Consider the following 27161-nt stretch of genomic DNA (forward strand, 5'->3'; position numbering starts at 1 on the left):
TTACACAGCCAAGATTTATGAGTTACAAGGAAGTAAGTCCAAAACATAACACTCCCTCCTGCGTGCAAGCTTTCTTTTTAATAGTAAACAATTAGCCTAGGGTAAGATAGTGTCTAAATTCTTAAGTTCATTTTCTTCCTCCAGCTTCCAATCATTTGCAGAAGAGAAATTGATTCTGTGCTTTTTTTTGGGGGGAGGCCTTTTTTTTTCCTGGTCTTACATGAATGTCATTATTAATAAACAAGTGTTAATGAATGCAAAACACTGATTTTTATTTTTATTTTTTTCCAAATAAAGAAACGAGTACGTTTCAGACTGCTATTTTAAATAATCTAAGTAACACCAAATGTAGTAACAGCGGATGTCAAAAATGAAGAATAAGTTTTCAATTTTGAGCATTCTGGTTTTATTCCATTTTGGATCATAACCACAGCAGCACTTGCTTCGGAAGAGAACTGACACCTTATTTTGAGTTACTGTTTGAATATTGATTTACTGTTTGAATGTTAGGACTGCCAGCTCTTGTGAAGTCCTCAGGCCTTAATCTAGGAAAGTCAAAATCAGGAAAAGTTTTGCTCTCTTGTTTATACTAAATTAGTGAATGCATTTTTTTGCCTGCAAATTCTGTCTCGCTAATAAAGGAGTGTGGTTTTTGTTCTTCCACCCAGATCATATAACACGTAAATAAGCAAAAATGACCACAGAAATGGCAAGATCCCAGAGAGCAATCTGAGTGTGTGATGGGCCACAGACAAGCTATATGCTCCCCCAACAAGGGGATTCCCCAGAACACCTTTCTGCATGTAAACAGTCACATCTGTGAATGCAGAGGTAACCAACAATGCAAGCAGAACACGGGTTTGTGTTTCTTGTTATTTCCCTTCTTGTGGCAGTGTGGCAATGCTGAACATGTAGTGCATGCTGTGAACCCCAAGCCTATATGGCCAGGCTCACTCCCATGTGCTCTGGGCACTGGCACAAATTGCTGGGTGGGCAATTTCACCTCTGCAAAACAGAACAAGCTGCCTCAGAGGTGATAGAGTCACCGTCCCTGCAGGTTTTCAAGAAATGTGTAGATATTGCACTGAGGGGCATGGTTAGTGGGCATGGTGCAGATGGGCTGACGGCTGGACTACATGATCTTAGTTTTTTTTTCCAACTTTAATTATTCTATGACTCTGTGAAAAGGCTTTGTGCCTGTTATGAGAAAGATCTCCCACAACCTGCCTCCTGGCTGCTTCTGTTTGGTCCTTCCTTCTCGGCTGAGCAAAGAAAACCAGTCCTTGCATGCGACAGCGGCTGCTGGAGAGAAATCAGGTTCTCTTGACACAGACTCACAAGCACTTGGAAACACGCATTGCAAATACTGGCAGCCTAGGCGCTGTGTACATCATTTTTTCCCCCTTCTTCATCAGTTTCTCATCAAACAGGAGCTCGCTGGGAACAGTTCCGGAAAAGACAAAGCTGATTTATCCCAGCATAAAGCAAAGAAAGACAAAAACATACAGGATAAAACAGAAGACGGATTGCTGCTTTCCCGCTCCCTTTCACCCAATGCAATGCTTCACTGTGCAATGTAAGTAAAATAGCTATCGTTTAGTTTTACAACAAATTTATTTTGCTTGCTAGGAAATGAAATGTGAAGCTAATCTCTGTTTGATGACAATTACCCTCAAATAATAAGACCCGCTTCTTCAAAAAAAGACAATCAAACAAATCCAAAGCAGCTCTTTTAAATAGAGCAAAATACTCTTAGTTCTCCTCCCTGACAATGGGGATGTCAAGACCAATTAACTAGCACAGCCAGCTGGAGTTTTGTTCTGTTTTCTTCCATTGCAAGTGGACAGCCCAGCTCCCGTGGCTCTCTTCTACACACTCGGTGTCACAGAGAAAGTCTGAGTTGTTTCCCACCTGAGGCTCCTTGATGTTTTTGATACTCAAAGCCAGGACGCAAAAACCATTGGCTGAGAACTTGGGAACAGTTAGAAGCAGCTTAATTAAAAAGCAAAAATATCCCACAGGATTCCTCCTACCATAGCTAACAATTTGCTGCAGAGCTATTACTCTGCTGTTTCCATCTGCCAATAACCATTTAATCTTTTTGCCAAAGGCAGTTGAAAGCCTTATGTATTTCCATGTGTATTTTAGGGGAACCATAAACTGGAACATAAACGATAAACTGGAAATAACAACTTCCAATTTTCGATATCCAAAAATCAGAGCTCGAGTAGTGCATACAGCCGCCAGCATTTCAGATACTGCCTGACACAGCTTCTACTCCAGGCAATGGTTTGAAGGGTATGACTCAAGTTTGGTGCAAATGCAAAATCTTTGTTAGGATCCAAGTAAAAAACACAAAGTGAGCCTCAGATAGCTCCCCTTAAATTGCGTTCCTCAACAGGACTGCAACTCTCATTTGCAAGAAAACCCAGTGCTCAGGCACGCACTGCAAACAGAAATTATATGACACAAGTGCAAATCTTCCTGTCTGACAGTGTCAGTAAGGTTGCAAATACCTTCCCACCTTCTGCACCATGACTATCTTAACCCTCATCAGCTTCTCACCCTGTTCCAGAGTTGCTGCTGCACAGCTCCATCTCCCCAAAGAGCCTGCAACTCCAATGAGGTTATCGCTACAGTTTGTGGATAAAGAAGGAAAGGCCCCATATTTCAACTATTCCTTCCCTGCAAAAAACTCCCTCAGAAAAATAAAAGTATGCATGATCCAAACTCCTTTGAAAGAAAGGATGATAGCAAGTGTGTGAGATTGTGATGGATATCCTTTTTTTTTTTTTTTTTTGGATGAGAAATACTAAAGAATATCCGAGCTAAAATGTTCAAACAACAACAATCAAGCTCTACAATCAATCACTGCGTTATTAGTGGTCATCCCTCCCAAAATAAACTCAACATTTACTTCATTAAAATTAAATTTTGTTGCTGTGACATGAGAAAGGACTGGATGCAGAATAGTTGGTGCATGTTCTATACAAATGAGGCTTAATAATGACAGCTTTTATGTTTAAAACTCAGTATATCCAGTGTTTAAGACATTTACTGTCTAACAGCAGACAGTGATTTTATTAGATATCTTTCTATTAATTGTTTATTAGTAGGTTCCAAGTTTTCCCAAGAAACAATTACTTCACCAGTAACTGCAAAAGGCAAACACCCTATTTTATATGTACACAAAGATACCACTATATATTCAAATATTTCAATTCACACACACCTCTCCAATCTTTGCGGCTCAGTGAAGTGTAAACAGTTAGCATTGTTATTAAAACACACATTCTTCATTCACAGGAACAATACTCAGCTAGATTAATAAGCTTTTATTCCCAGGCTCTATTATTCCTCTGCCATTCATTAACATTTCTTCCACCTTGACGGCAATTCAGCTGGCACAACACGGGGAATACAAGTAGGTCAGCACAAGGTGTTCCTCTGTACGTTTTCACAGGTTATAAACATCCCATCTGAGTTAGCCTTCAGGTACTGCATTTAAACACTCCTAATGCCAACTTAGATAATAATCAGAGCTCTTGGGGATCTTACTGTCCAAGTACTACGCTTATTTATGGAGGACGGATTCTGTTAAGACTGATGAGGCAATTTCAGTAGGGAAGCAGGGAACCCTCTGCAGCTCTCCTGGCCAAGCTGATGCCTGAGATCATGCCTCAGTGCTACGTCCAAGGGAAAGCCCCCTTAAAATCCTCACTCAGTCCAAAGAGGAAAATGTATATAAGTGTGGAAAAAGCCAGACTGAGCACTGAGGTCTCACAGTCAGACATTGCATACTATTAAAAGAAATCATAACAGGCATTTAAGCCAGCCAGACATGCTTTAATCTCAGGACATGGGAAACAGCAGGAGATGCAAGAATATTTACTTTTTTCTCCCTTGTTCATGAAAAATGTGGCTACAAACCAGTGTTTTCACAGAAAACCATACCAAAAACTTTGAACGGCTCTTTTGCTAATGTACTTGGTCATATTCAGTGTTCACAACAATTTGTATACATTGAGGATCTGGCCCTGCAGTTGGGGTACAAGAGTCAAGGATCAAGATTTCATTCTCTGTGAAATGCAAAGACTTGCTGATGACTTTATCTGATTTTTACACCTTATCTCATACTTCAGTGCTTGAATTGAGTCAAACTCAAAGCAGCAACCTTCTAACTACACTCCCTGTAACACACAACCTACAAGACCAAGTTGCCACGACTACAGGCTTAAATCAGAAAAAGAGGTCACTGGGAAAAAAAGTGTTGAATTTTTTTCTTTTCTTTTTTTTCCCATAAAGGCAAAGCCTTACACTCTGCACTGATTTGAGCCTTCATATTATGTAAATTAAAGCACTTCAAAAAGCAGAAATGAATCAACACTTTCAGTTCCTTCCTGATGATTGCAAATGCTGTTTTAACTCTCAACATTATATACCTACATTTGTGATTACTGGCATATGGAAAACGTCTGATATAAACCACTGATGAATAATCCTCTCTTTCAGATTGGGGGGAAAAAGAAAGAGAAAAAAAGAAGAATGAATTAAATTAGTTGTTGCTGGAAATAACTCACAGGCAAAAAATAAAACTAAAGGAAAACAATAGCAGTAGCCTAAAGAGACATATTTTTTCCTTCAGGAATGAATTCCCATCTGCTTTTAAAGACAAACATGTTTTTCCATTACGAGGAATTACAGCCAAAACCAGGATAAGAAAGCAGAGTCACGGGCAAAAGCAGAGGGCAAGGGAAGCTGGCTGACAGAGTATCAGACAAGGACCCCCTTTATGAGGCCTTGCTGCAGCGACAGCTGAGCAGCCCCTGCAGTGCTGGCAGCATACTGCCCTCTGCAAGTCGTAGCTCAGCAGTGGCTGTGTCCTGCAGCCCTGGCCATTCTGGTGAAAATTTGGTCGTTAGCAGTGGCTTCATAGAAGTTCATCAGAAGCGAGCAGCACCATCAGCAGAGCACTGCTTGCTTCTTGCATGGCTAATGCTCGTGTTGCTGGTTCTCCCTCCAGACAGGCATGCAGCATGAACCAGCCCTTCAGGGGCATGGTGAGGGTACAAGTATCCATGTACAAAACCCAGGCAGACAACGCCATTAAAATAATTAATGAAGACACAAGTGACAAAGGAGGAAAAGACATACTGAAACTAGCCCTAATTTCCCTGAACCCCAGGCAGTTCATCATTTACAGAATCCAAACTTTCAGCTGTTTGGACTCAAATCTCAGGTTTGAGAAGGTGGATACATTTTATACCCAAATGCTGTTTGAGACACACTTGTGGGCTCATTCAAATTCCCTGTGGCATCCTCCCCAAGTTCCTCTAAGGACTGCAGCTCTTTGAGTTGTTTAGGAAGCAGTGCCGACGGTACCCTCCTGAGCTGTTAATGGGGCTGACCTTTTCGGAAACGCTGCTGTCCCTTCAGCCAGATGCATTAAATCTCCTCTGCTTGATTAAACTATTAGCAAATCATTATCTCACTGAAGGATAAAATGTTCTTTCCCAGATGAGCAAGCCATGCATAAATTTCAGTGCAAACACTCCTCTGTATACCAAGCCCTATGTTTTACATAAACACGCTAATTGTCAGCCCTGTTTTATATACTGGTGGGATGAATGCATGCAGGATGAATGCAGTTCTTTTTTGGGTCCTGGCTGAGACAAGACATGATGAAAATCAACCCGCTCAGTGCTACCGACCCCCAGCCCCATCTCGGAAAAACACAGGAACGGAACCAGATCCTTCTGAAGCAGCTGAAAAGGAGATTGGGGAGACACGGCACAATGCCACGACACTCTCGGGCTGATGAGTGATTACCCAGGCACTCACACTGCCCTGGTTTCCAGACTGTCCAAGCACATTCTGCACGTACAAGGTTCTTGCGAGACCGGCAGTAAGCAAAATCCCATGGGAAGTCCTGTGTAGTTAGTTATTTCCTTTCAAGTGATTCATCTCGTTTATCCCAAGCACTGACATTCGGAAAACATCTTGAATGCCAGGTATTTCCTCACCTTCCAGCCACCTGTGCCAAACACATCCTTGGTGCTGATAAACGTGTGTATGAAGGTGGTGATCCCATATTACCCATATTGGATGAAGGCTGAATCTCTTTTCCACACCCACCCACACAAAAATGTTCACTTTTCAATGACTGATATGAATTAATAGATCTTATGCATCAATCCAAGTGAAACTTTAGAGGTTCATCTCAGGTCTTAATCTTGCTGCATTTCGGTGTGATGGCATCCCTCACCAAACAGGATAACCTTATACTTTGGTGCGGAGCAAAGCAGGACTCCTTCACACAGAAAGGCTGTCTAGCAGAGTCACGCCAGAGCTACTTCAGCACAGATAATTTAACTAACAAAGCACATTTTCAAATCACACATTTCCGATGAGACATAAGCTTTTTATATGTGTGTTTGTGTGTGTGTGGTATCTTACAAGTTCAAAACGCGAGGGCACAGTCCCAAGGCACAACGTGTCGAGCACCTTCAACATGTGATGAATTGAATGGGAATCGAACATGCTCTGCATCTAGTATAACTAAGCATAAAAGGATAAAACCACATTCGTGCTTAAAAATGAAAACGCTGAGCTTTAGCCAGGACATCATTTCCAGAGTCACAGAAACTCCTATTATATTTTATTTTAGGGTTTTTTTGGTTGTCTTCATTCCCTAAAGTCTGTCTACATAGGCTGCTACACAATGGATCAATGGATACATTGCTGTTTAAAAAAGTTAGAAAGTCTTTCCCTGAAGTTTGGAAGATCTTTTGCTTCATGGAGAACTACACATGAAGAAGATAATACATCCTAATTTGTCAGATGCCTTGTTTTCTCTATATCTAAGCCCTCTCTTGTCCTTATTGTAGATGCACTTTAATAACAACAGACTGTTTTCCCACTCTCTTAAAACAGTTTACCTTCCCGTATGCCTATGATGAAATACATCCTCACTTCTTTTGTAGTTAGTGGCTTCTTATAAGAGAAAGAAAGGAGCTCTGCTTTTGGTTGTTTGGGGTGTTTGGTTTCTTTTAAAGTTTATAGTTTTAGTACGTCTGTATCCGGTAAACAAGTACATGCATGTTTTGAAATAAATATTTTAATAGGCAAAGGCTTCAGTTGATTAGAGCTAGTGTGCTGCTGCAAATATACTTTTTTTGGCATCAAATGTGCACTCATTTGAGCCACAGCAAACCTTCATTAGATTTTTTTTCTTATTTTTTTTCCCCCATTGTCTTCCCATCGAGAGTTATTGCAAAGTGAGAAAGATATTTTTTACATTAACTACCCTACTCTGACTAAAAACCAGTGAAAGATTTACAGGTTCCCAGATTCCCGCTTTACTATTGTTTCCTGTAAGCATGGAAACTGATAATGCTATAGAAACAATGTCAGACTCTGCTTTCACCAGGACCTGTTTTCCACCAATTTAAAAACAGTCAGTCACATCAGCTTATTTTTATAAGAACACTTATCTTAAGAATATACCCTAATCAAGAATATTTAATTTGTTTTATTATTTCTAAAAAACTTCAAACTCAAAACAACTGAATACTTGGTTTCGGCTTCGACCTAAAACCTCCCTCTTTGTTGTTGCCTTCTGAACTGTGACAAAATCATAATGTAGCTGGGGTTCAAACAATGAAAGGTCCTTCACTCTACCGGGTTTATTTTCCTTTTAAAATCATCAACTTGTAGAATAAAATATCTCTGTAGTGGTGAAACATCCTATGGTGGTCTTACTCCCTTGCTCACTCCTTTTCACAGAGAAAACTCCAAATATGTGAAGTAAGGTACACTCCTTTCATTTAATTTTTAAAGGCAAATGACACATTTATTTATTTATTTAACAGCATAAATCTAATAAGGCCACTGGTCTTCGCCAATATTATATGGGTTGGCCAATTATAAGGGTTACCGTCCTTCCTCCAGGTGAACACCTGTGGCAGCTACAACCTTTCATTTCTGCAACGGTGTATAATTAAAAAGTTACGGGGTAAACAATTTCCTAATCAGAGACTGTCCACATAATTTTGTTCTTACTTGCACTAGAAAGTGTTTTAGAATCATAGAATTGTTCAGGTTGGGAAAGACCCCTAAGACCACTAACCATCAACCACTGCCTAACACTACAAGTCCACCGCTAAACCATGTTCCCACATCTCTTATATATCGCCAGAGATGGGGACTCCACCACCTCCCTGGGCAGCTCATTCCATTGCCCCACCACCCTTCCTATGAAGAAATTCTTCCTGATACCCAATCTAAACCTCCTTTGGCACAGCTCGAGGCCATTATCTCACATCCTATCACTTGCCACTTGAAAAAAAAAACAGACTGGCACACACTTTGCTGCAATCTCCTTTCAGGTGGTTGTAGAGAGTGATGCGGTCTTCCCTGAGCCTCCTCTTCCCCAGACTAGCAACCTCAGTTCCCTCAGCCATTCCTCATACATCTTTGAGACAGACAGACAACAGATCTCAAGCCAACAAGTATGATAAACCTAATCTCTACCCCAAATGAAAAAGGTGAACCTCTGAGTTTTTTGATGGCCAATCTTTTATAATGCAAGCTGGCTGTAGTGATGTCCTGAAAGAAAACAAATGAGATCCAAAGAACACACATTATTTGCAATTTAAAACGTAACACTTCTGTGCTTGGATCTTTAACTATTCACACTTCATAGAAACATGGTAAGATACCAACCAGATAAAATTTCTCCACATGAAGAATGGCAGTGAAAATGCTCTGCAAAAAAACTATGACCAGATTGAACAATCTCTGAGTGAAGACATCTCAGAGCCATTACAAATTATCTTCAGTTCTATAAAGGGGCAATTTTGCTCAAAATAAAATGCAGTAAGATAAAATAAGAATTAATTTTTTAAGAGATTCGAGGTTACAGGACATTTGTTGCTCTAACCAATTTTACTACTTACTGCTTTTTATTACTTATTACAGCAGACCTGTACTTGTAGCTGAATACCCTGTGAGGGGCTCCCACAGCGCCACCAGAGGTTGAGGCAGTCAGGGGAAAAGGAAAAGGTAAGGCTGCAGCCAAAGAATTTGCCTTAAAGGAGAGAGAGTATGCTTCTTGGTATTGGTATTGGCTCCAAGGTCAAACCTTGCAATTCAGAAATGTCTAAAAACTCTCTCTCACTGTCCTGATTTACAGACATTTGGGTATCCACAAAGAAAAGCCTGAAGCACCACAGCAGAGCAGAGCTATGAAGTAAAGATCAAAGTCAATCTCAAATATTCCTAAAAAGCGGAGGCTTTGCTGTACCTATTAAATTGTTACATTAAAAGCTAACTACATTGATCATGGTATTTACATGAAACTTCACTTGCACACAAGAGTTCATCCTCTAGTTCATCATCATAAATTACCTTCTATCTTCTCTCAAATGGAACAGTGGGAAGTAAACACCCTATTTTGCTATCTTGATGGACCTTTAACATACTCATTAAGATAAACATGTGTCCAGCAGGTGAATGGCGATAACTGGTCATAAGAGCTGACATGCAAAAATATGCACATACTGAACTACGTGTACTGAACTATTCATTTCATCGTAGGATGGTTCAAGGTGTCTTTACATGAAACCCTCTGTTTATACAGCACCTTCTAGTCACAAAACCAAGCATTTTCCATTTCTTTTTCTAAACAAAGGGTATAACAGTGGAATGGGAACTTGCCATTCAACAGCGGAAACTATTTGTAAAGCTGGGAAGCTGAAGACACTAGGAAGAAAAGGCTTTACTGAAACCGGCCACTGTGCGTGCCAACTGTCAAGACTTTTTATATATTCTTCCAAGGAACACTGACTGAGGATTTTTCTATGTTTACTCTTTACATCTCAATTATTATAATTCTTTGAAGGATGCCAAAGTACAAAATTCATAAGAAATGCCATATTAGAAACAGGCAGGCTTTTTTCCTCTGCAACTAGTCCATAGTTGTACTCAATGACCCATTAACTTATTTTTGGTTCTGTACAAAGCCAGCATCAAGACATTTGCAACTCATTATCTAAGCTAAGCACAAGAATCCACCGCTAGAGCCTCAGCTGACCCAGATCCAAAGGAAATCCCCATATGCTTGGAATTTCTGAAATACAAGCATTACAGTTGTTGCCTGGTAAGAAAACAGTTTCCATACACAACCAAAGATATGTTTATATTTATGTTTTTGGAGGCTAATAACTTGGCCAGAAGCACATATATCTTTCCAGGGCAGTAAAATTCTTATCACTGACATCAGGATAAAAACACAGTAAAGTTTTAAGTTACCAATCCGCAGCACTGAGGCAGTATAGCTGCGACAGTTCTCTAGACCAATATTTTAGTTCACAATAGCAAATTCTTTATTTTTTTTTTAATTATTATTATAAAATCTCGCTTTCAGCTGCAAATAGAAGTCCTATACAAAACAGCTCCACTCACTGTGTCATTAATTCATTCCCAGAGCATGGTTTGTCCTGTGCTGTGGGGAAGGGAGGCCATAGTGGATTTGACTTTGGTCTCTGCCCTTACACGGCCTTCTGGAACAAGCCTGGAGGCTAGTCCGGATGCTACAGTTGCACATACAGCTGCTTGTGTTGAGGTCTGACCCCAGTGCCTTTGACTTGGGGAAGGGCATCCGCAGCACTCTCAGCAGTGCCCTCACCAGCCAGAGGTTGCCTGTGGGCAATATAGCTCTGTAAAACGTACCAGCACTGTGGTAGTTAAATGAGCAGAAGTCTTGGCTGGGCGTAACAGAATCACTAGTGGCCAGTTGAGAACAGACATCAGCATTACAGGAGTCATGCAAACACTTTGGTCATTCTCTCTTTCGGATCAAGACAAAAGCTTAGCTTATTTCCTTGCATTTGTAAACAGCACACAGAAAGATGGGGTGAACTAAGGCAATCACATTTTCCACTCTGCTATGGAAAAAGTAGAAGGTGACTATGTAATTAGAGATGGTGTGATAATGCATACAATAGGACTGGCTACAGTAAGGCAGAAACCTTAACTCTGGTATTTCATACCTTCTAAGAGATCAAATTGGCAAACTAAATAACATTCTTCGAATTTTTGAAGTATCATAGAATCACAGAATGAGGAAACAATGAAATATTCTTCTATAAGACACTCTCATGAATAATACTCAGGGAGCAGAGTGGTGACCACTAATGTACCAATGCTAACTATAATTGCCAGGCAGCAGTATTTGAATTATTTTCTCCCTCAACCCAGGACAGGAAATAATTGCCTGACATGCACTATCAGAAGCTGACTAACTAATAGCAATAAGCTGTAAGTGCTGCTGTGAGCTCTTGATTATACAGAATAGGATAATATGAGCCTTAAGTGACCAGTGAATCCCTTGCAATTCCCTTGTGCTGTATGACAATTGTGCCTCTCCTCCTTCAATCTGAGGCTGTTCACCACAATCGTAAATGCAAAAGATCCCTGGGGAGACCCATTTGAATTGTCCAGGCAGCTGAGGACACTTGCCTCCATTTCCCTGAGCTCCTTCTGGCAGCACATCCTAATGAAGCCACCCATGACCTTACTGAGGCTCATCCTGGAAGAGGCCCTTTCTCTGGCAGCAGTACTCTGATGGGGATCGTGAAGGTAAAAAAAAACCCCACAACACCGATATTCTGTTTTCTGAGCAGAAACACAGAAATCATAATGTGCTGTCAAACAGTCTCTTTTATGACTCCATCCCCTACACATACCATTTTGAAAAGACCCATGGAATGATACCTGGATGACCCTTGATTTCAATTTTAAAACTACCATTTTGTGCATTGGCTCTGTGGCCATTACCATACAAAAAGTTTTACCTCTGCTCCTGAATACTTGTGGGTGCGCTGAATAAGCTCTGCTAAGCAGATTTCCTCACTGACTGGCATGGACCGAAAATGAAGTCTGAAGATCTCCCCACGAGTGGCTGCATCTGGCAAGGGCACATAGATAATTCTGTCTATTCTTCCTGGTCTCAGCAAAGCCTGCAAGGAAAATGTCACAGAAAACGTTACAACAAATGGCACATCACATCAAGAAAGTAAAAAACCATGAGTCAATTAAAAACAACAATAACAAGAAAACCCAAAGAAACAATTTCAGCAGAAGCAAGAAACTGCACAAGAACAATCAAGCTATGTGCCAGAGAGGTTGCTCTCTTACACTGCAATATGTCAGTCACTGAAAAGACAGTAAAGCTATTCAGCTTGTGAAATATCAGTTTATGGAAAAAAGGCATCATAAAGGAACTAAAGTCATTTTCCTAAAATAATAATTCTAGGCTTGTTGCAAGGTGTACTGGAATGTTAGGGCTTGGCAAAAGGACAGGTGGCAATGGACATTTCCCAAGTTCAGACCTTCAATCAAGACAACAAGCAGAGGAAAAGAAAATTGAAGTAAAGCTGGCATCCTGTATTTATATTGATTTATCCCACATTGCTAGCATTGCACACACTTAACCAAGAGCATAGTCATGTTTTTTACGCACAATAAGGTAATTCTAAACAGAGACAGTAATGTTCACCTTCAAAAAGGAGGAGAAAAAAAAAAAACCACAGACTTGCAAAAGTAACGTAGTTTAATACATTTTGGCATCAGTTGGAAGAACCTTTCTCTTGTGCCACAAAAACGCTGAAAATTCAGCAAATGAATAGTTACAAGGCCAGGCTCCAGCTCTGCAGCCTCATACAAGTACAGGGAACCACTGCCACAAGGAGCAGCTGTCTGGACAGGAGAAAACCCCTCATCTCTTGGGGAGTTCATCCCTGGGACAGGTCACTGATGAGGCTGAGGGTCGGCATGATGAAGCCAAGCCCTCCTCAATCTGGTTCTGGTGACAGTCCTGCACCTCACGGGTGGGGAGACTGCAAGGCCTCTGGGAGCCCTCTCTAACCAAGCTTTCTGTCATTCTATGGTTTCTGGACTGGGTCAATAAGTAAATACTATCTATGAATACAACGATTATGACTGATACATAGGAGAAGCCAAGTTCTTAGATTTATGAGACGAGAGGAAGTTTACTTCCCCGTATTTTTACAGATCTCCAAGATTTTTTAAATTAAAACCATTTACTGTTAAAAAACAAATAAATAAATAAATTAAAACTCTCCCAGCCTTTCTGACTTGACGTTTGAGGGAAAAAAAAAGTGCAGAGCAAATGCACCTAAATAGTATTTAAAAACTATTTTTTAAAAACTAGACAATGTTTATAAGATTCAGCATGTAACCTAAATTGTTTTTATGTTATGGTTCTCCCTTGGCCAGAGTAGTTCGAGTTTCAGATGACTGGAGATATTGCATGGCTGTCCTGGGCTGTCAGCCAATAAGTCTTTTCCCAGCCTGATCATGTCAGTGAAAGTCATGCTGAAAAAAAATTGTAGGAAAGAGCTTTTCTTCCTGCAAAGCATTGATCAAGTTAACACCCTTCCTAGAGTTTCTTTAAAAAGACTGTTGTGGTGCTTCAGAATGGAAAAATGTATCCTGGATGTTAAGAGATGTCTTGTTATTTTTAAAACAGAACATGAAAATGTTCAGTAGAAAGCACATGGCATTGCCATGCGTTTCATTGGCTTAGCTAAGGAAATAGCAAGGGAAGACTTAAGGGAAGACGATATCTAGCCCCGTATCCTGTCTCTGTCAGCAGCCAATGCTGGATCCCAAGAAAAGAGAGCGAGAAGCAAGCTGTCTACCAGTACTTCCTTATCATACAGCACTCTCGGTATATTCACCAAGAACTCAACACACCAGTGATAACTCAACCAGTGTGCAATTTGGGGTCTAAACCATGTGCGTATCAGGATGTTGCCAACACACCTGAAAGAAAAATTTGCATGTTTCAAGACTAGGCTTGGAGGAAGAGGAATTACACTGCAATTGCATTCTGCATGCTGTTAAGGAAATGCCCATAGCTAACTCTGCTATTTAGAAGAAACGCAAAATGCTCACAAGAGTAGAATGGTGCACCTCTTTTAAATCACGGCTGGTTTAATCAGGAAGCCTAGATAATTAGAACATTTTCTAGACACAACTCAGCTCCTACTAACAAATGATCACGGCAGTTGTGCAAGCGGGACAGCAAAATGTTTGATAGAAAGAAGGTCCTGACCAGCCGCAACCAAAAGCTACAGCCATAGGCTTTCAGCTGTGAGACAGACTCTTAACATAATGCAGCACCCACTCCAGTAAAGCACAACTGCAGATATCAAAGAATGAAAAAATTATTTTCCTCCACTTTACTTAAAATTGAGTTTCTTCCAGTTTGTCCCAAATGCTTTGTATTTCATATACATAGTCTTAGTTGGAAGTCCAAGTTTAGAACATGCTTCTTGCTACAGCCAGGCATAGGAACGTTATCCAAGATAACCAGATGTGCTGGAATGCTACAGAACAAAGCACAGATCAGTCCCTGCAGTGCTTCCTCCTTAAATACACATAGACAGAAAAGAGAGGGGAGAAAATACTCTGTTAATGTCCAATGATGTGCTGCCAGAAGGAGTTCCAAATTCCCTCCTACCTCCAAAGAGAAAAGCAGATTTACCTGAGAACTGGTCTCTACCAGTGCTCATAGCAGGTCAGCCAGATGGACAAACCTGGCTTCTCTGGAAGACCCTGGGCACTGCTCTCTGAAGGCCCAACACCAAAGTGTCCCAACACTTTGACCTCTGGCAAGCCCCAGAGGATCTAAGAGCAGGATGAGAGGCCAAAGATTGGTTGCAGAGCTGGTGTATTGCCTGTAAGTGTGAATAAGTGACAAGGCAACCAGAGGGCAACGGTGAGCTGAGGCCATTCTCATCTGCAGACACCTTATTAGCCTCTTGGGCTAGATGCTGAGGCTTTTGTCTCAGCATTCTTCTCACAGACTCAGTTTTCCTTCTTGGCCAAAATAATTTGGTAGTCAGAACTGAGCTGCACACAGAGCATGGCACTAAAGGAACAAGATACCTCTTTTGATATTTTTGCACTCCTGGAAGATTCTTCTGGAGGAAAATGAGCTCTTCCTGGTTTGCTTATAGAAGCTTGATCTGGTGTCTTGTGCTGACAGCCCTAGCACCATTATCACCAAGACCCTTAATGGATGCTGGCACAATCATCTTCCTCAGATCCATTTCACTTGCAGAAGTAAAGAAGTGTTTTGGAGATGGTTGCTCCAAACGTGCTATGACTTTTACAGACTGTCCTAGAAGACAAAGCTTCGGGCCTGCAACTTGCCGTCTAGAAATGGCATGGGGAGTAAAAAGCACATCCAGGTCACCTCTGGCCCAGTTCCGCTGCCCGGAAGGTGCGGTGCGCACAGCAGCCGGGGGACCCACCACCCATCACGGGTTGGAGGAGAAGCCACCTAGAACTGCCGAGCTGAAGGAGGAGAAGTTTGGCAAGAGAAGGTGGCAGCAGCAGGAGAAGCAAGGCTTGGCTGTGCGAGGAGAGGCAGCTGGGGGAGGGTGAAGAGTTGAAGCGAGGCTGCAGGTTCGGGCAGATAGGAGCTGCTGGGAGTACAAAATTAACTGCTTGCGGCTGGGAGATGCAGAACTGATTTGAGGCTAGGAGCACACAGAAGGTGGGAAGTTGATGGAGCCAAAATTAATTGATGTGTGCGCAGAGCTACATAATTCACTGATGTGGAGATGTGAGGGTTGCATAATTTATGGAGGCCAGGAAGGGCACAAAATTAAGTAATTGGGGTTTTGGTAGAAACCAGAATACTTCATGCCATTATGCCATTCTCTTGCAAGTTTATATAATTTTTTGTTGTTACCAAAACAGTTATGAAAGGGGTCTGAGTGCCCACACACTGAAGGGTTATGAGCAATAAACATACACATTATTCTTAAGAGGAGCATCAGCATTCAGGAGAGCAAGATAATCATCAAGTAATACATAGTATCATCAATAGTAAAAACACACTTTAATGAAGAAAAAACTACTGCCCTTTGAAAAAGAAATGCTTAAATTCTGTACTAATTAAAATAGAGTATTACTTCAAAATATAGCATTGGAAAAGATAGACGGTTCAAAAATGCGTATTTTGTGTGCAATTATGAAGATAATTATTTCAGGAAACAAAACTTAAATATGCAAAGCCAGGAAAATATTTGTGGTTCCTGCTAAGAATGAGCTAGAATTAACCCTGGGGCTGTGCTAATTTTCTTCTTCTTTTCCTTTTTCTTTTTTTTTTCCCCCAACATAGTTAGCTTTTTTCAAAGAATGTTTGGCCATTTCAGCAACTGCACTGCCAAACAATGCAGAATTGTATCACTGCTAAAGCACCCACAGCTGAGGGGCTTTCTCTAAGATGGAAAAAAATAGCTTTCCTATTGACATACTTCTTCAGTTACATCTACATTCACCGAAATTTTCTTGATTGGATCTTTGAACAAAACTGCATACATAACATAAATGTAATACCAGGAAACACAGTGAACACTGACAAAAATTCCGATAGCAAAATGTGAATTACATAGCAAAGCAAAAGCTGCACAGTAAACTGCAAATGTAAGTGTGTAAGAGAGAGCACAGGTTCAGCAGGTAACAGAAGTTCACCTGGAGAATTAATGTTACTGCGTGTTCTCTGCTGCAATCAATCTTCACAGGTAGGAACAGATTTTTATATTAAATTTAAGACATTTCCTTTCAAGTACATACTTTTTTCTTCTTCTTCTTCTTCTTTTTTTTTTTTTAATTTTTTTAAATATAGAACCCAAAAAACACAACTAAAAGTTTAATCCTACCTTTGGAGTCCATTGGGATTAGACCACAGATGAAAATGAGAGAACTGGAAATAACAGAACAATCTGTTTCCTTTGTAACTAAATCCTCCCAACTTGAATTAACAATTGCTATTTATGAACCCTGCTTATTGTCCCTACTTACACAAACTCCTGAACATGAGAGGTACTTTATATCTTGTAATCTAATTTAGTAATGCAAATCTTTTTACTTTCATCATTAGAGTATTTAAACATATGTAAAGCATTTAGAAGTAAGTCAAGTTCTTCCTGCATAACCATTTGTGAGATCCTTTCAGTGTTCTTGCACAAGTCAGGAGAGATGTTTTGCAAGTGAGGAAAGTATTGGGGGTAAGAGATAGGCCAAGGAAGTGAATTTGTTAACAACAATAAAAGGATCTTCCGGAGCCACCATATTTCATTTTGCAGGAGCAACTTCAGCTCCCATAAAGATGCCTTGACTATATTTCAAGGCTCAACTCCATGTGTGAAATTTTCATTCTTACTTTGAGCCAGGGGAGGTCAAGATCCCAGTGCAATATGCCAGAAAACACTTAGAATTTTAGGATCTTTGAAAGTTTTGGGTGGGGAAACTTCATCTAAGCTCTTTAAACAGGCAGCCGGAACCTCTGTGCAACCATGGATTAATTATGCAAGATTAGAAGGTACTAAGGAGAAAAGGGAGGCAGGGAAAACATTTGTGTCGGTATTATGCACTTGAAAACCATGGTCCTGGGGAGATCTAAATATCATTGCTCTGCAAGGTTTTTCTTCCCCCTCCACCTGGCATAAGCTTATTCAGGAGGCAACACTGCGCCTCGCCATTTCAGGTGACACACGTATGTGCCATGTCACAAGGCTGGAGTCTTGTAACCACAGGCTCCTGAGTCAAGCGATACTGCTGTTTTCTTGCCAAGAGCCCCTTTCCTCACACTCTTCCTCCTCCCCACCTTCTTCCTCCTGTGCCAACGTCTGTCACCACCATCAGCACATGCCAACATCTCTAACCAGTTCCCCTCTTTGATGACTTGTTTGTTGGTCACCACCCTTGTACTTCTCCCAAGATTTGTGCAGATTATTCTCAGCTCTCATTACACAACATCTACAATTGCACTTGGGGTGGAGTAGTTTTCTTCCTTAGCTTACAGTATACCCACCACTGTAAAATCTCATTTGCAGACAGAATTTTATTAGATATTATTGGAGAGTAGTCCCTGCAAAATGCTGCATTCCCCTTTTATCAGTCTTTACAGAAAGTCTTTACATTCTACATAGATTTCCAAAATTCAGGCTATACAACCCCTCTGTCATGTCAGTCTTGCTCAAGACCTGGAGCATTGTGCAAGTTGACAAGAAAAGACATGATACATTTGACAGCAGGTGTTCAAGAAGAATGTGCACTATCAAAGTGGCAGTGAGCACAGCGTGAACATTTTACTCAGGCATTAACCATAGTTATTAATTAAAGGCAGAGAACAAATATACAGTTTGATACGCCGACAAATAGTAAAACAATCTGAGCAGGGATCCAGTTTATATCATCCCAGTCAAAAGCAAGATGAAGCAATACGGAGAGTTAACCATCTGAAAAATAAGACTGTAACCCGCCCCTGTCTGTTAAGCAAATGTCCCTGCCTGCGTAGGATTCATCACTTTCCTTATCCTCCAGGTGTAACACCAGTAGCTTATCTTTTTACTCCAACCACAGATTTTTAGCTGTTTACAGTTTGTGTCATCAGCAGAGAAGAGAAACTTCTCAGTGTAATTCACTGCATGCTCTGAAATGGCTCTCTTTTCTAGCTACCTAGAGGAAACAACACCTTCAGCTGTCATTACAGATCAGTTCCAGAAGGCAGAAAAACAACAAACTCTTATTTTCTTATAGATCAAAACTTGAGAAAAGAACTGCCTTGACTCAGTAGAAGCCATTGGTGTTCCCCATTTGAACAATATACCCCACTTCTGCATGTTTCACAGCAAATCAGCCATTTCCACCAATGGTGGTGATTTTACACGGATTTGAGCATTGCTCCAATAACTGAGTTATAAGCAGTGCATCAAGAAAGCAAAAATTTTTGGAGTTGATGTCAAAGCACATTCAGCCTACTTGCCCAAAGCATCCAGAGCTTATGATTTTGAGATTCTTCTTTTCCCCCACGTGTGCTGTCAGGCACAGATGAGGTCCTGCTGTTGGCTGCATCTCTAATCCCCACAATTGCATTACCACCACATATGTGCTGCACCACATAGTCTGGCATGCACACCACAGCCCTGGCCTCGTTGCCAAACAGTGGGGTTTCGGGCTGCTCCAGGCTGGAAGTAAATGTGCTTCTGCCTCTGGGGATATGGCACTGAGAATGTAGCGCCGGGGATTATTCATTTGCCTTATCTTGTCTATGCAGCTCAGTGAAGAGGCTCCTGTGCCCTCCTGCCTCCTCATAAGCATGCTGGGGACACACGTCGAGAACAGGCAGGAGGAACACAGACAGCTTGCAGAGCTTACACCTCTCTGCCACCTAAACAGAGTGCTTGCAGGAGCTGAGAACAGCTGAAAACCAGTGCGAAACAAACAAAAAACCCCACCGCTCTCGTCATTCCAAACCTGCACAGAGAGGGACAGACTAAAATAACCTCCTCTTTTTTTTAATCAGAGGAACATCGTTGTCCCAAACCACTGTGCATCACAGTCCTGACGCTGACAGAGTTTGATTAATATAGCTAATTGAAGGGGAATCGTAGAGAAAGAGGGCTTGAGGAGACTTGTTCCTTGCAGCAGTGAGACCATGTAAACACAACTGTAAGGAACAATGTGCTCCTTGGCCCATGCAGACAATACCAGTGCACGTTTTTATGTGTCTTTGTTCAGATAGGATTAAAATATCTCAAGAAATGGAGTTTCAATCACTTCTCTTGGCAGAAACATCTGCAGGCAGATATTCCGCAGCTGCAGACCTAGTATCTCCATGCTTTTTTTTTTCCCTGATATTTCAAACAGTCAAATTGGCCAGTTGGCACGGATTACTGCGGTGCTCCCTGGGAGCCAAGCTTTGCCCAGGCCTCGATCTATAAAAGTCTAAACCTGTCAGCAACACACCACATTTTCAAAGCAATAAAAGCAGTGCAAATCCAAGCAACCCCACTGATACGATTCCAGATACTCCACTTTATTACGATGGAAATTCAGCTCGAAATTGAGCCTCTTAAAAGTATTCAGAGACGTGCAGACTCTGACAGCAGAATCAGGCTTCCTCTCTGCTCTGCGCTGTGAACATCATCTCAGAAAAACTGAAGCAATTCAGCAGATTCTCTACAATCAGACTACCTTCTGGACAACCTAATGAAAGTTTTCAAGTGATGAACTGGCCTTACTTCCTCTCCTTGTTCCTGTCCTTGTGTCAGTGCAGGACAGCAGGATCCCAGTGCAGGGCCGTAGCTCTGGCTTCCTTTGCAAGGGGAACTTCAGCCACAAGCTCTTATTCTCACCTGTTGCAAATCTTAATGCAGTGATGTGAGGAGAGAGGATGTCCTGAGCTTTGGCTGCTGCCCCACAGCTTCATTAAGAAGCAGCAGTGAGCTTGGACTCGGCCGCTTGCTGGGCCACGCAGAGAGGTTTTGATATGGAGAAGGAATTGCAACTCTTCTTCCTGTCCTCTAAACACGACGCAATGCCTCTTTCCTGGTTTCTAATAAAATAATTTGCAGTGAAGTTAACTAAAGGAAAGAAAACAAAATCTATAGTCTGTGAATAAGCAATGTAACACGCCCTCTTCAGCGTATGTTTACATAAGGGAGTCCTCCATGCTCCCATTTAAGAGGTGCAAAACCTCAGGAATGTCAGCTCTTTTTTTTCTCCTCCCTCTTTTTTGGGGGGTGGGGGTTTAATAAAAGAACCCCTTTAGAAAAGATAACAATTACATGTAATGGAACCTGGAACCAGACTCTTTTGGCAATTAATCATCCAGGAGCCGTTGCAATCCTGCAGGCTGTTTCTGACAGATTTTGAGAGCTTTACAGGAATCACTGGGATAAGATGTGCCTGGGCTGGCTCCTGACAGGGACCGATCATGTACAAAGTGGGTTGTTGGTTTTGGGGCTTTTTTAGTTTGTATATTCATACAGATGCACACCTATATACACACACACAGCCACGTGCGCCCATACACACATCTATACGGAATTCTTTCTTTACATACATGGAACAACTGCAGAACTCATTATTAGCCCAAAGGCAGAAAAAGAAAGGAAGAAAGAAAAAAAGAAAATAAAGTCTTTTCTTCCTCTTAGCAAAGATGAGCTATCCATCACTTAACAGAGATACTTCCTGTTTTGAAGCAGTTGGGAAGGCATGACTTCCAACCCAAATACTTGGCTTGGCAAACTATTCCTGTGTTGACAGATGCTTTTATAACCACTTCATTCCACCTGAAGTTTCAGCATAAAAGGAGGTGGGTTTTTTCTTTTCTCTCTCTCTCTTTTTTATTTTTTTTTCTGAGGGAGGAGAAAGGGAAAGCAGAAAGGAGAGGAAAGGGAAGTAAAAGGAAGGAAAATACCACAATTATAACAGCTGGATGACAGAGGTTAGCATAGCTCTGACAGATGTTACCATATAACCTTATAATGACATGCTAGAGAAAAAAAAAACAAAAAACAACAACAACAACAACAACAAAAACACAACACAAAACCTGTACCTTGTAGGAAAGAGAATTTTGAACTCCTGCCAAAATATTACAATTCACTTCAGAAGCTTTTGAAAGTTGTAACAACGACCTACCAAATAACACAATAGTTTTCCATACATAACCTATGGCTTTAAATTACCATCACTCTGACAGAATAAATTACCAGAATAAATTACTGGATGAGATTCTTTTCAGAGGAACAGCTTCTCCTCAAATGACAAAACACACAGCACACCAGCTCCATCAGGATCTGCCTAGCAGCACTTTTTCATCTTCCATATTCTGTTTTCATAGGATTCATCAGCACTTCTCAGGATTGAATACTCCAGTGCGTGACAAGCAGCAATAAAGATGCACTGCACATGAGAAGATATATTTGTAAAGTTGCACGATCCACTTTACATAACCTTTTGTCTTTATCAGTTTCTGTACTGCTTACACCTGGTTACTTTGGTGACTATCCTACCACAAAAATCTTGAACACCTTCCCTGGCTTGCGACCAAATTTTACAGACCTGTCTAACAAACTACAAATAAATAAAGTGTAAAAGAAATGTTCACAGACTGAAATAGGTATGTGAAACAAGCTGCTTCTGAAGAAACAGATCAACAGAGTGGGAAGCAACATCAATGGAACAATTAAAAAGCAGTTACAAAAGGCAATCAGTGACTTTCCATCGTTACAGCCAACACTGTGGCAGAAAAAAAAATAGACTATGGTTTTCATTATTTGAAATATGCTGTTTTACTATCACAGCCCTGGAAGACCATTTGAAGCAACAAAGTAGATGCTGGTCCCAGTAACAGCCATTCAATGGAAAAGTCATTCAACTTGTAGAGAGAATAAAGTCACAGCATAAGAAATACCATTCGTTTGTGCTTGAAATTGGAAACAAAGGTGATCACCGCTTTAAAACCTGTCTCAATGCTTATTTTTCAACAAGCTGTGTAGTGAAACCAATAAATGCTGTTTCAAACCCCTTTCTTGTGGAGGTACAGCCCTCTCAGCCCCTGCTAACACATACACATTAGGTACAACTCAGCTTCCTGGTGCCACTTGGGACCAACCAATGCATCCAAGATACTTCCCCGAGCTCAGCATGCACTGTCAGTGAGGCCTTCTCACTGACAACGGGAAAGCTGTTGCCCCACAGGAGCCTGCTGAGCACAACAAATAGCACAAATAGTTCCCCTGTCATGCTTTTGGTGCAGGAACAACCAGAAAACACACTCTAGGATTTTAACTCGTTGCCTGATAGTCCAGATGTCTGAACACCGTGGAAGCCCTCTCATTCTTCCAAAAATATATATGCACTCTTAAATAATTCTTAGTTACAACCTGTGAAGAAATTATATGAGTATATGCCGTAGAAAAGAAGCTGCTCATCAGCATCCCCAAAGCAGAGGGCACACAGCAAAGCACCGGGTGCTGTGGGACATCTAGCAGCAGGCACGCAACACAAGACTTTAATCACAGCCACACAGTTGAGGGGTCCCGCTGGGGCCAGAGGAGCATGCCATGTAAGCCAGGCTGTTTGGGAACAGCCAGGTGCTGTCCCTGAGGACACCACAGCCATAGCAGCACAGGTGACATGGTTCCAGAGGTTGAGAACGTGTGGGTAGTACAAAAGAACTGCACGCTCAACTACAAGATCTCAGAGAGCAGCATGCCAGGATATTAATATAGTCAAGAAAGAGCCTAATTAAGAACAGCAGTGCACCGGCTGTGTCAGAAGCCAAGACACTCTGCTTCAAGCAAAAGCCCCGGCAGACATGCCTTCTCTTATTATTGTAAGCAGACAATCACTGACTTCCTCCACCCGGATGCAGGAAGACAACTTGGTGGTTTTCTCCCTCAAACAGGCAGAAACCACTTTATATGTTGATCTTAGAAACTGGTGGGTGGTGCTGAGTTTACATAAATTACGGTGCTTACTGTGGCTGTCAGCCGCAAGTGACAGATACAGCTTGGACTTAGGATTAAAATATGTATTTTCTAGTTATTAGGCCTGGAGCAGTGTTGATAAAAGTCCTGAATTCAGTTTAGAGGTCTGCCAAGTGCTTATAGACCCTAACAGACGTGAAATATTGAATGAAAAACGTTGGTGTCAATCAACCCACATTTTTTTCCCTACGCTGTCAAGAGTTACCTCAAACATTTGTGAGATTCCTGACTATTGCCCATACACCTTTCTCCCTGAATGTCTCCTGTTTTGTTAAGTCACCCATAACGTCCACCTCCAAGCACTTTTTCGAGGGAGGAATTATTTTGGTCAGCCCCTGTTCCATCTTCTATAGTCAGTCAGAGGGCATTCCTGTCACAGCAGACAGCGTGGCATCAGATCTGGCTTCATTCTTATCACATATCCGAGATATTTCCATCTTTGTTTCTGGATAATTTAAGAGATTAAGTCTTGTTCAACTCCCTGACGAATCTCAGTATTTGTTATAAATTCATTTCATTTAATACCTACTATTTCCCTGAGGCATTTACTTTCAAAAGCTTTTAGACATCTGTCTGTACCTTTGGTGGATTTCCAGCTTTTGCATCCATCTGTTAAGGTGGAAACAAAATTTCTGTGGAAAATTCAGAGATCAGTTTTAAATCATAGATTATCAATATCCAAATCTTCTTCATGATGGTAAATGCAGCTTCTGTCTTGCTGATGTATATTATTATTCCTTTCTGGGCATCCTGTTAGTTCTCACCTCGCTGACGCGCAACATGAAGGTGCCTGTTCTGCATATGACTAATTTTTATATCACGTTAATGGAGCTAAAAGTTGCTGCAGTTCTTGTTACATCATTATGTCTATTTGGGTTTTAACTTTTTTTTTCTTCCGTTTTTTTCTTTTGTGCATGAATGCCTGTTGGTTGCCTGAAAAATAACCTACCTGTGGTTTCTAACACAATGCACGTTCTACTAGAGTCAACCTTTTTTCTTGTACTTCTTTCCAGTTAAAAGAGCAGTGCTTCCAAATAGCAGAAGTGAAATATTGCACCTCTACTTGACACCACTGTCTGCAGGAAGGAGTATTCATTCTGTCAATACATACTTTGAGCAAGTAAGCCTCACCTTGATCTAAAGCCTTGATGAGGCAATTACTTCTCTTAACGTGTCCTGTCATTTCAAGATGTTACAGACTCAATCCTGATGGACAAAGTCAAATATTATCTTAGAGTATAATCTAGTTTATAGAACATGGGGGTTGTTTCAGATGAGTTATGGTGGGGATTAAATCTGATCAGCACATCATCATCCTTTTGTTCACTGAACTTCAGTTGCATTTTTTCTGCCTGAAACAGTATAGGAAAAGACTTTTCTACCAATAAAAAAGCACAGTATCACACTAAACATCGTAGTAGTTTAGGCTTTAATTTCTGTGTGTGTGTGTAATTAAACCTTTTCTACTGACTCCATAGTTAAAAAATTCAATTGTTTTTACCTATGGAGTCTTTCAACATTTTCTGGGGGCTGTACATTTAAAGCTTTCCACGTCTTTAGTTTTTGTATCATGTATTGCACGACTCAGCTGTTTAGTATTATCATTGCTTATTTTCTCCTCTTTTTGTTATTAAGATATGGGCTTTTTTTCCTTAGCAGGCATCTTGAAGGGTATAAGCATGCTGGTAAATTGTTTTCCATTCACCTTAATGCTCATTTATGCTTCCTTGATAAGATTAGCAATGTATCTCTTTTATCTTCTTATACTGCATACACTTGTGAATACTTAAACATTTATGTAACTTATACGGTTTACTTCTTTTCCCCCCAAAACTAACAATGTTTGAATAGTTATTTTCTCCAATTTTCTCAACTTTTACATTTACAAACCTACAGTTTTTTTCTTAACGTTTGAAAGTCTTGAAAAATACACTTATTGTGCAAGCACCAAAACTGCCAGGCAGAAAGGACCAAAACCACACACACAGCAACGCTGAGCTCTTGAGGTGAATTCATTTTTCAAAGGGGCTTCCACATAGTGTTTTGGGAGTATTCTTCTTCCATTTGTAAGTATTCAAATAAGTGAGAGCTTCCTAAAGAAACAAGCCTGCACACTTTGTAGGAAGGCCATTTTTGAAACCTTCAGTAATTTCAAATCATAAATACTTAAGTTATTGCCATATCCAAGCTGTACATCCAGTGTCACAGAATCTCACTCTTTCAGCACCAGGGAACTGTAATGTACTAACAATGCAGAAATAATATTGGATGGTATCATCATCTAAAAGAAGCTCTGTAGTTTTCCTGTCAAATTTCATTGGTGAGTTATTGCTCATTTGTAAAGGGGAAAGAGGAAATAAAAATCTGTTCAGTGTTCATAGCAAAGGTCTTCCCAGAACCCAAAGGTTTTTGATCCTGAAAATTCATTAGGCTACTTGCTTGGGAGTCAGTTTGAACTACTAGATTTATCTTGCGCTCTAATCATTGTTTAGAAATAGGTTTGAACTGCTGTCAGTTTAACAGAGGCATTTGATTACTTCATCAGTCTTTATACAGTAATACTCAGAAGGTGCCATATAGGCATGCAAAGTACCGTTTAATACAGACAGTAGCACAGTTCAGGATACATTTTAGGAATAACATGCCCAGAGCTTGATGTTGCCCAAAGGCAATGTGGCTTGTAAGGAGACACCTACCTTTATTCTCTGTTGATTCGGATTTCCCTAAGCATTTGTAAATTGCAGGAACTGTAGCAACGTATCTTATGTTTAGATTATTTAGTTTACTTCTCAGTGATATCAGTAGTTAAGGCTGACGACTAATGACGAGATAATTTATAAGATTACCCTCCAAAAATGAACAATTCTTGAGCACTAGTGTTAGCAAAGGAATGTGAGGAAAACAAAATTCTATTTTGTATTAGTAGCTACATTTCTAACAGTGAGATATCCAGAACTCTTGAAATTTCCTCCCACATATTCTTTAGTTTTCAAAATTATTCACGTGTTCATTCTTCAAGTTTCTGTATCCATGAAGCTGTGCTTTGGCTGAAGGCCAAGATATACAGAATCAAACATTTTTAGCAAGCTGCTCTGATGGAAAAATTGGAGTTTCAAATTCTTTCTCAGGATGCAAAGATTTAAAGTTCTTTGTACCAACAGTATATTCATGAAGAAATCAGCCTATGGGAAGTCTATGAAAGGGAAGTTCAGCGCCTCTCAAGATGAGTACCAGAACGAGAACAACAACTGAAGCCAGGAGAATTGCATGCATGTTCTCCAAAGACTTGTGCATTTCTACAAACTACAGACTTGGCATATACTCAAGCCCAATGAAGAACTGCCACAGTCACAGTCCCTGTGAAAACAGTACAGTGAAGTACACACACCCTCAAAAGAAGTTCCCTCCATGGACTTTATGAGGAACAACAGTGGACCTTAATAGAATAAAAAAGTCCTTTGTTGGCTGACATCAGTTAAAAAAGAGACCCCATTCTGAATTTGTCACACACCAGATACCATTAGAAGTGAATCACATCGGTCTAAATTTAGTTTTTTTTTAACACAGAACACATTGTAGTTACAAGATGCCAGTGACCCTAGAGGAACTTAATGAGGACAGGAGAACTGGTATACAGAAGTCAGAACATGCAGAAACATTTAGCATTCTATGGTCATAAGGATGGGGACTAGTACATCATCATTTTACTGTAGATTTGCAGGTGGAAGAATGAACTTGGCTATGGAGCACCTTTCTACACAATGGTAGAAGCTCCAG

At 40.7% G+C, this 27161-nt stretch overlaps 1 protein-coding gene across 14 annotated transcripts in view; it reads right to left on the minus strand.

Annotated features, from left to right (window-relative positions):
• SPATA5 (spermatogenesis associated 5) overlaps positions 1-27161 on the minus strand; it is a 184957-nt gene that overhangs the window by 23362 nt on the left and 134434 nt on the right. For 11 of the 14 annotated variants that reach the window (XR_005859365.1, XR_005859366.1, XR_005859364.1 and 8 more), the window contains one exon: positions 11856-12020. Coding sequence is in view for 7 of the 14 variants with exons in the window: in XM_004941204.5 (XP_004941261.3) it covers positions 11856-12020 (165 nt within the window). In the remaining 7 variants the exon portion in view is untranslated. Of the gene's footprint in view, positions 1-11855; positions 12021-27161 lie in introns of those variants that run through there. The other 3 variants (XR_005859372.1, XR_005859367.1, XM_046940633.1) reach the window with 2 other exon arrangements.

Source organism: Gallus gallus, chromosome 4, assembly GCF_016699485.2.
Source record: "Gallus gallus isolate bGalGal1 chromosome 4, bGalGal1.mat.broiler.GRCg7b, whole genome shotgun sequence".
Taxonomy (NCBI): Eukaryota; Metazoa; Chordata; class Aves; order Galliformes; family Phasianidae; genus Gallus; species Gallus gallus.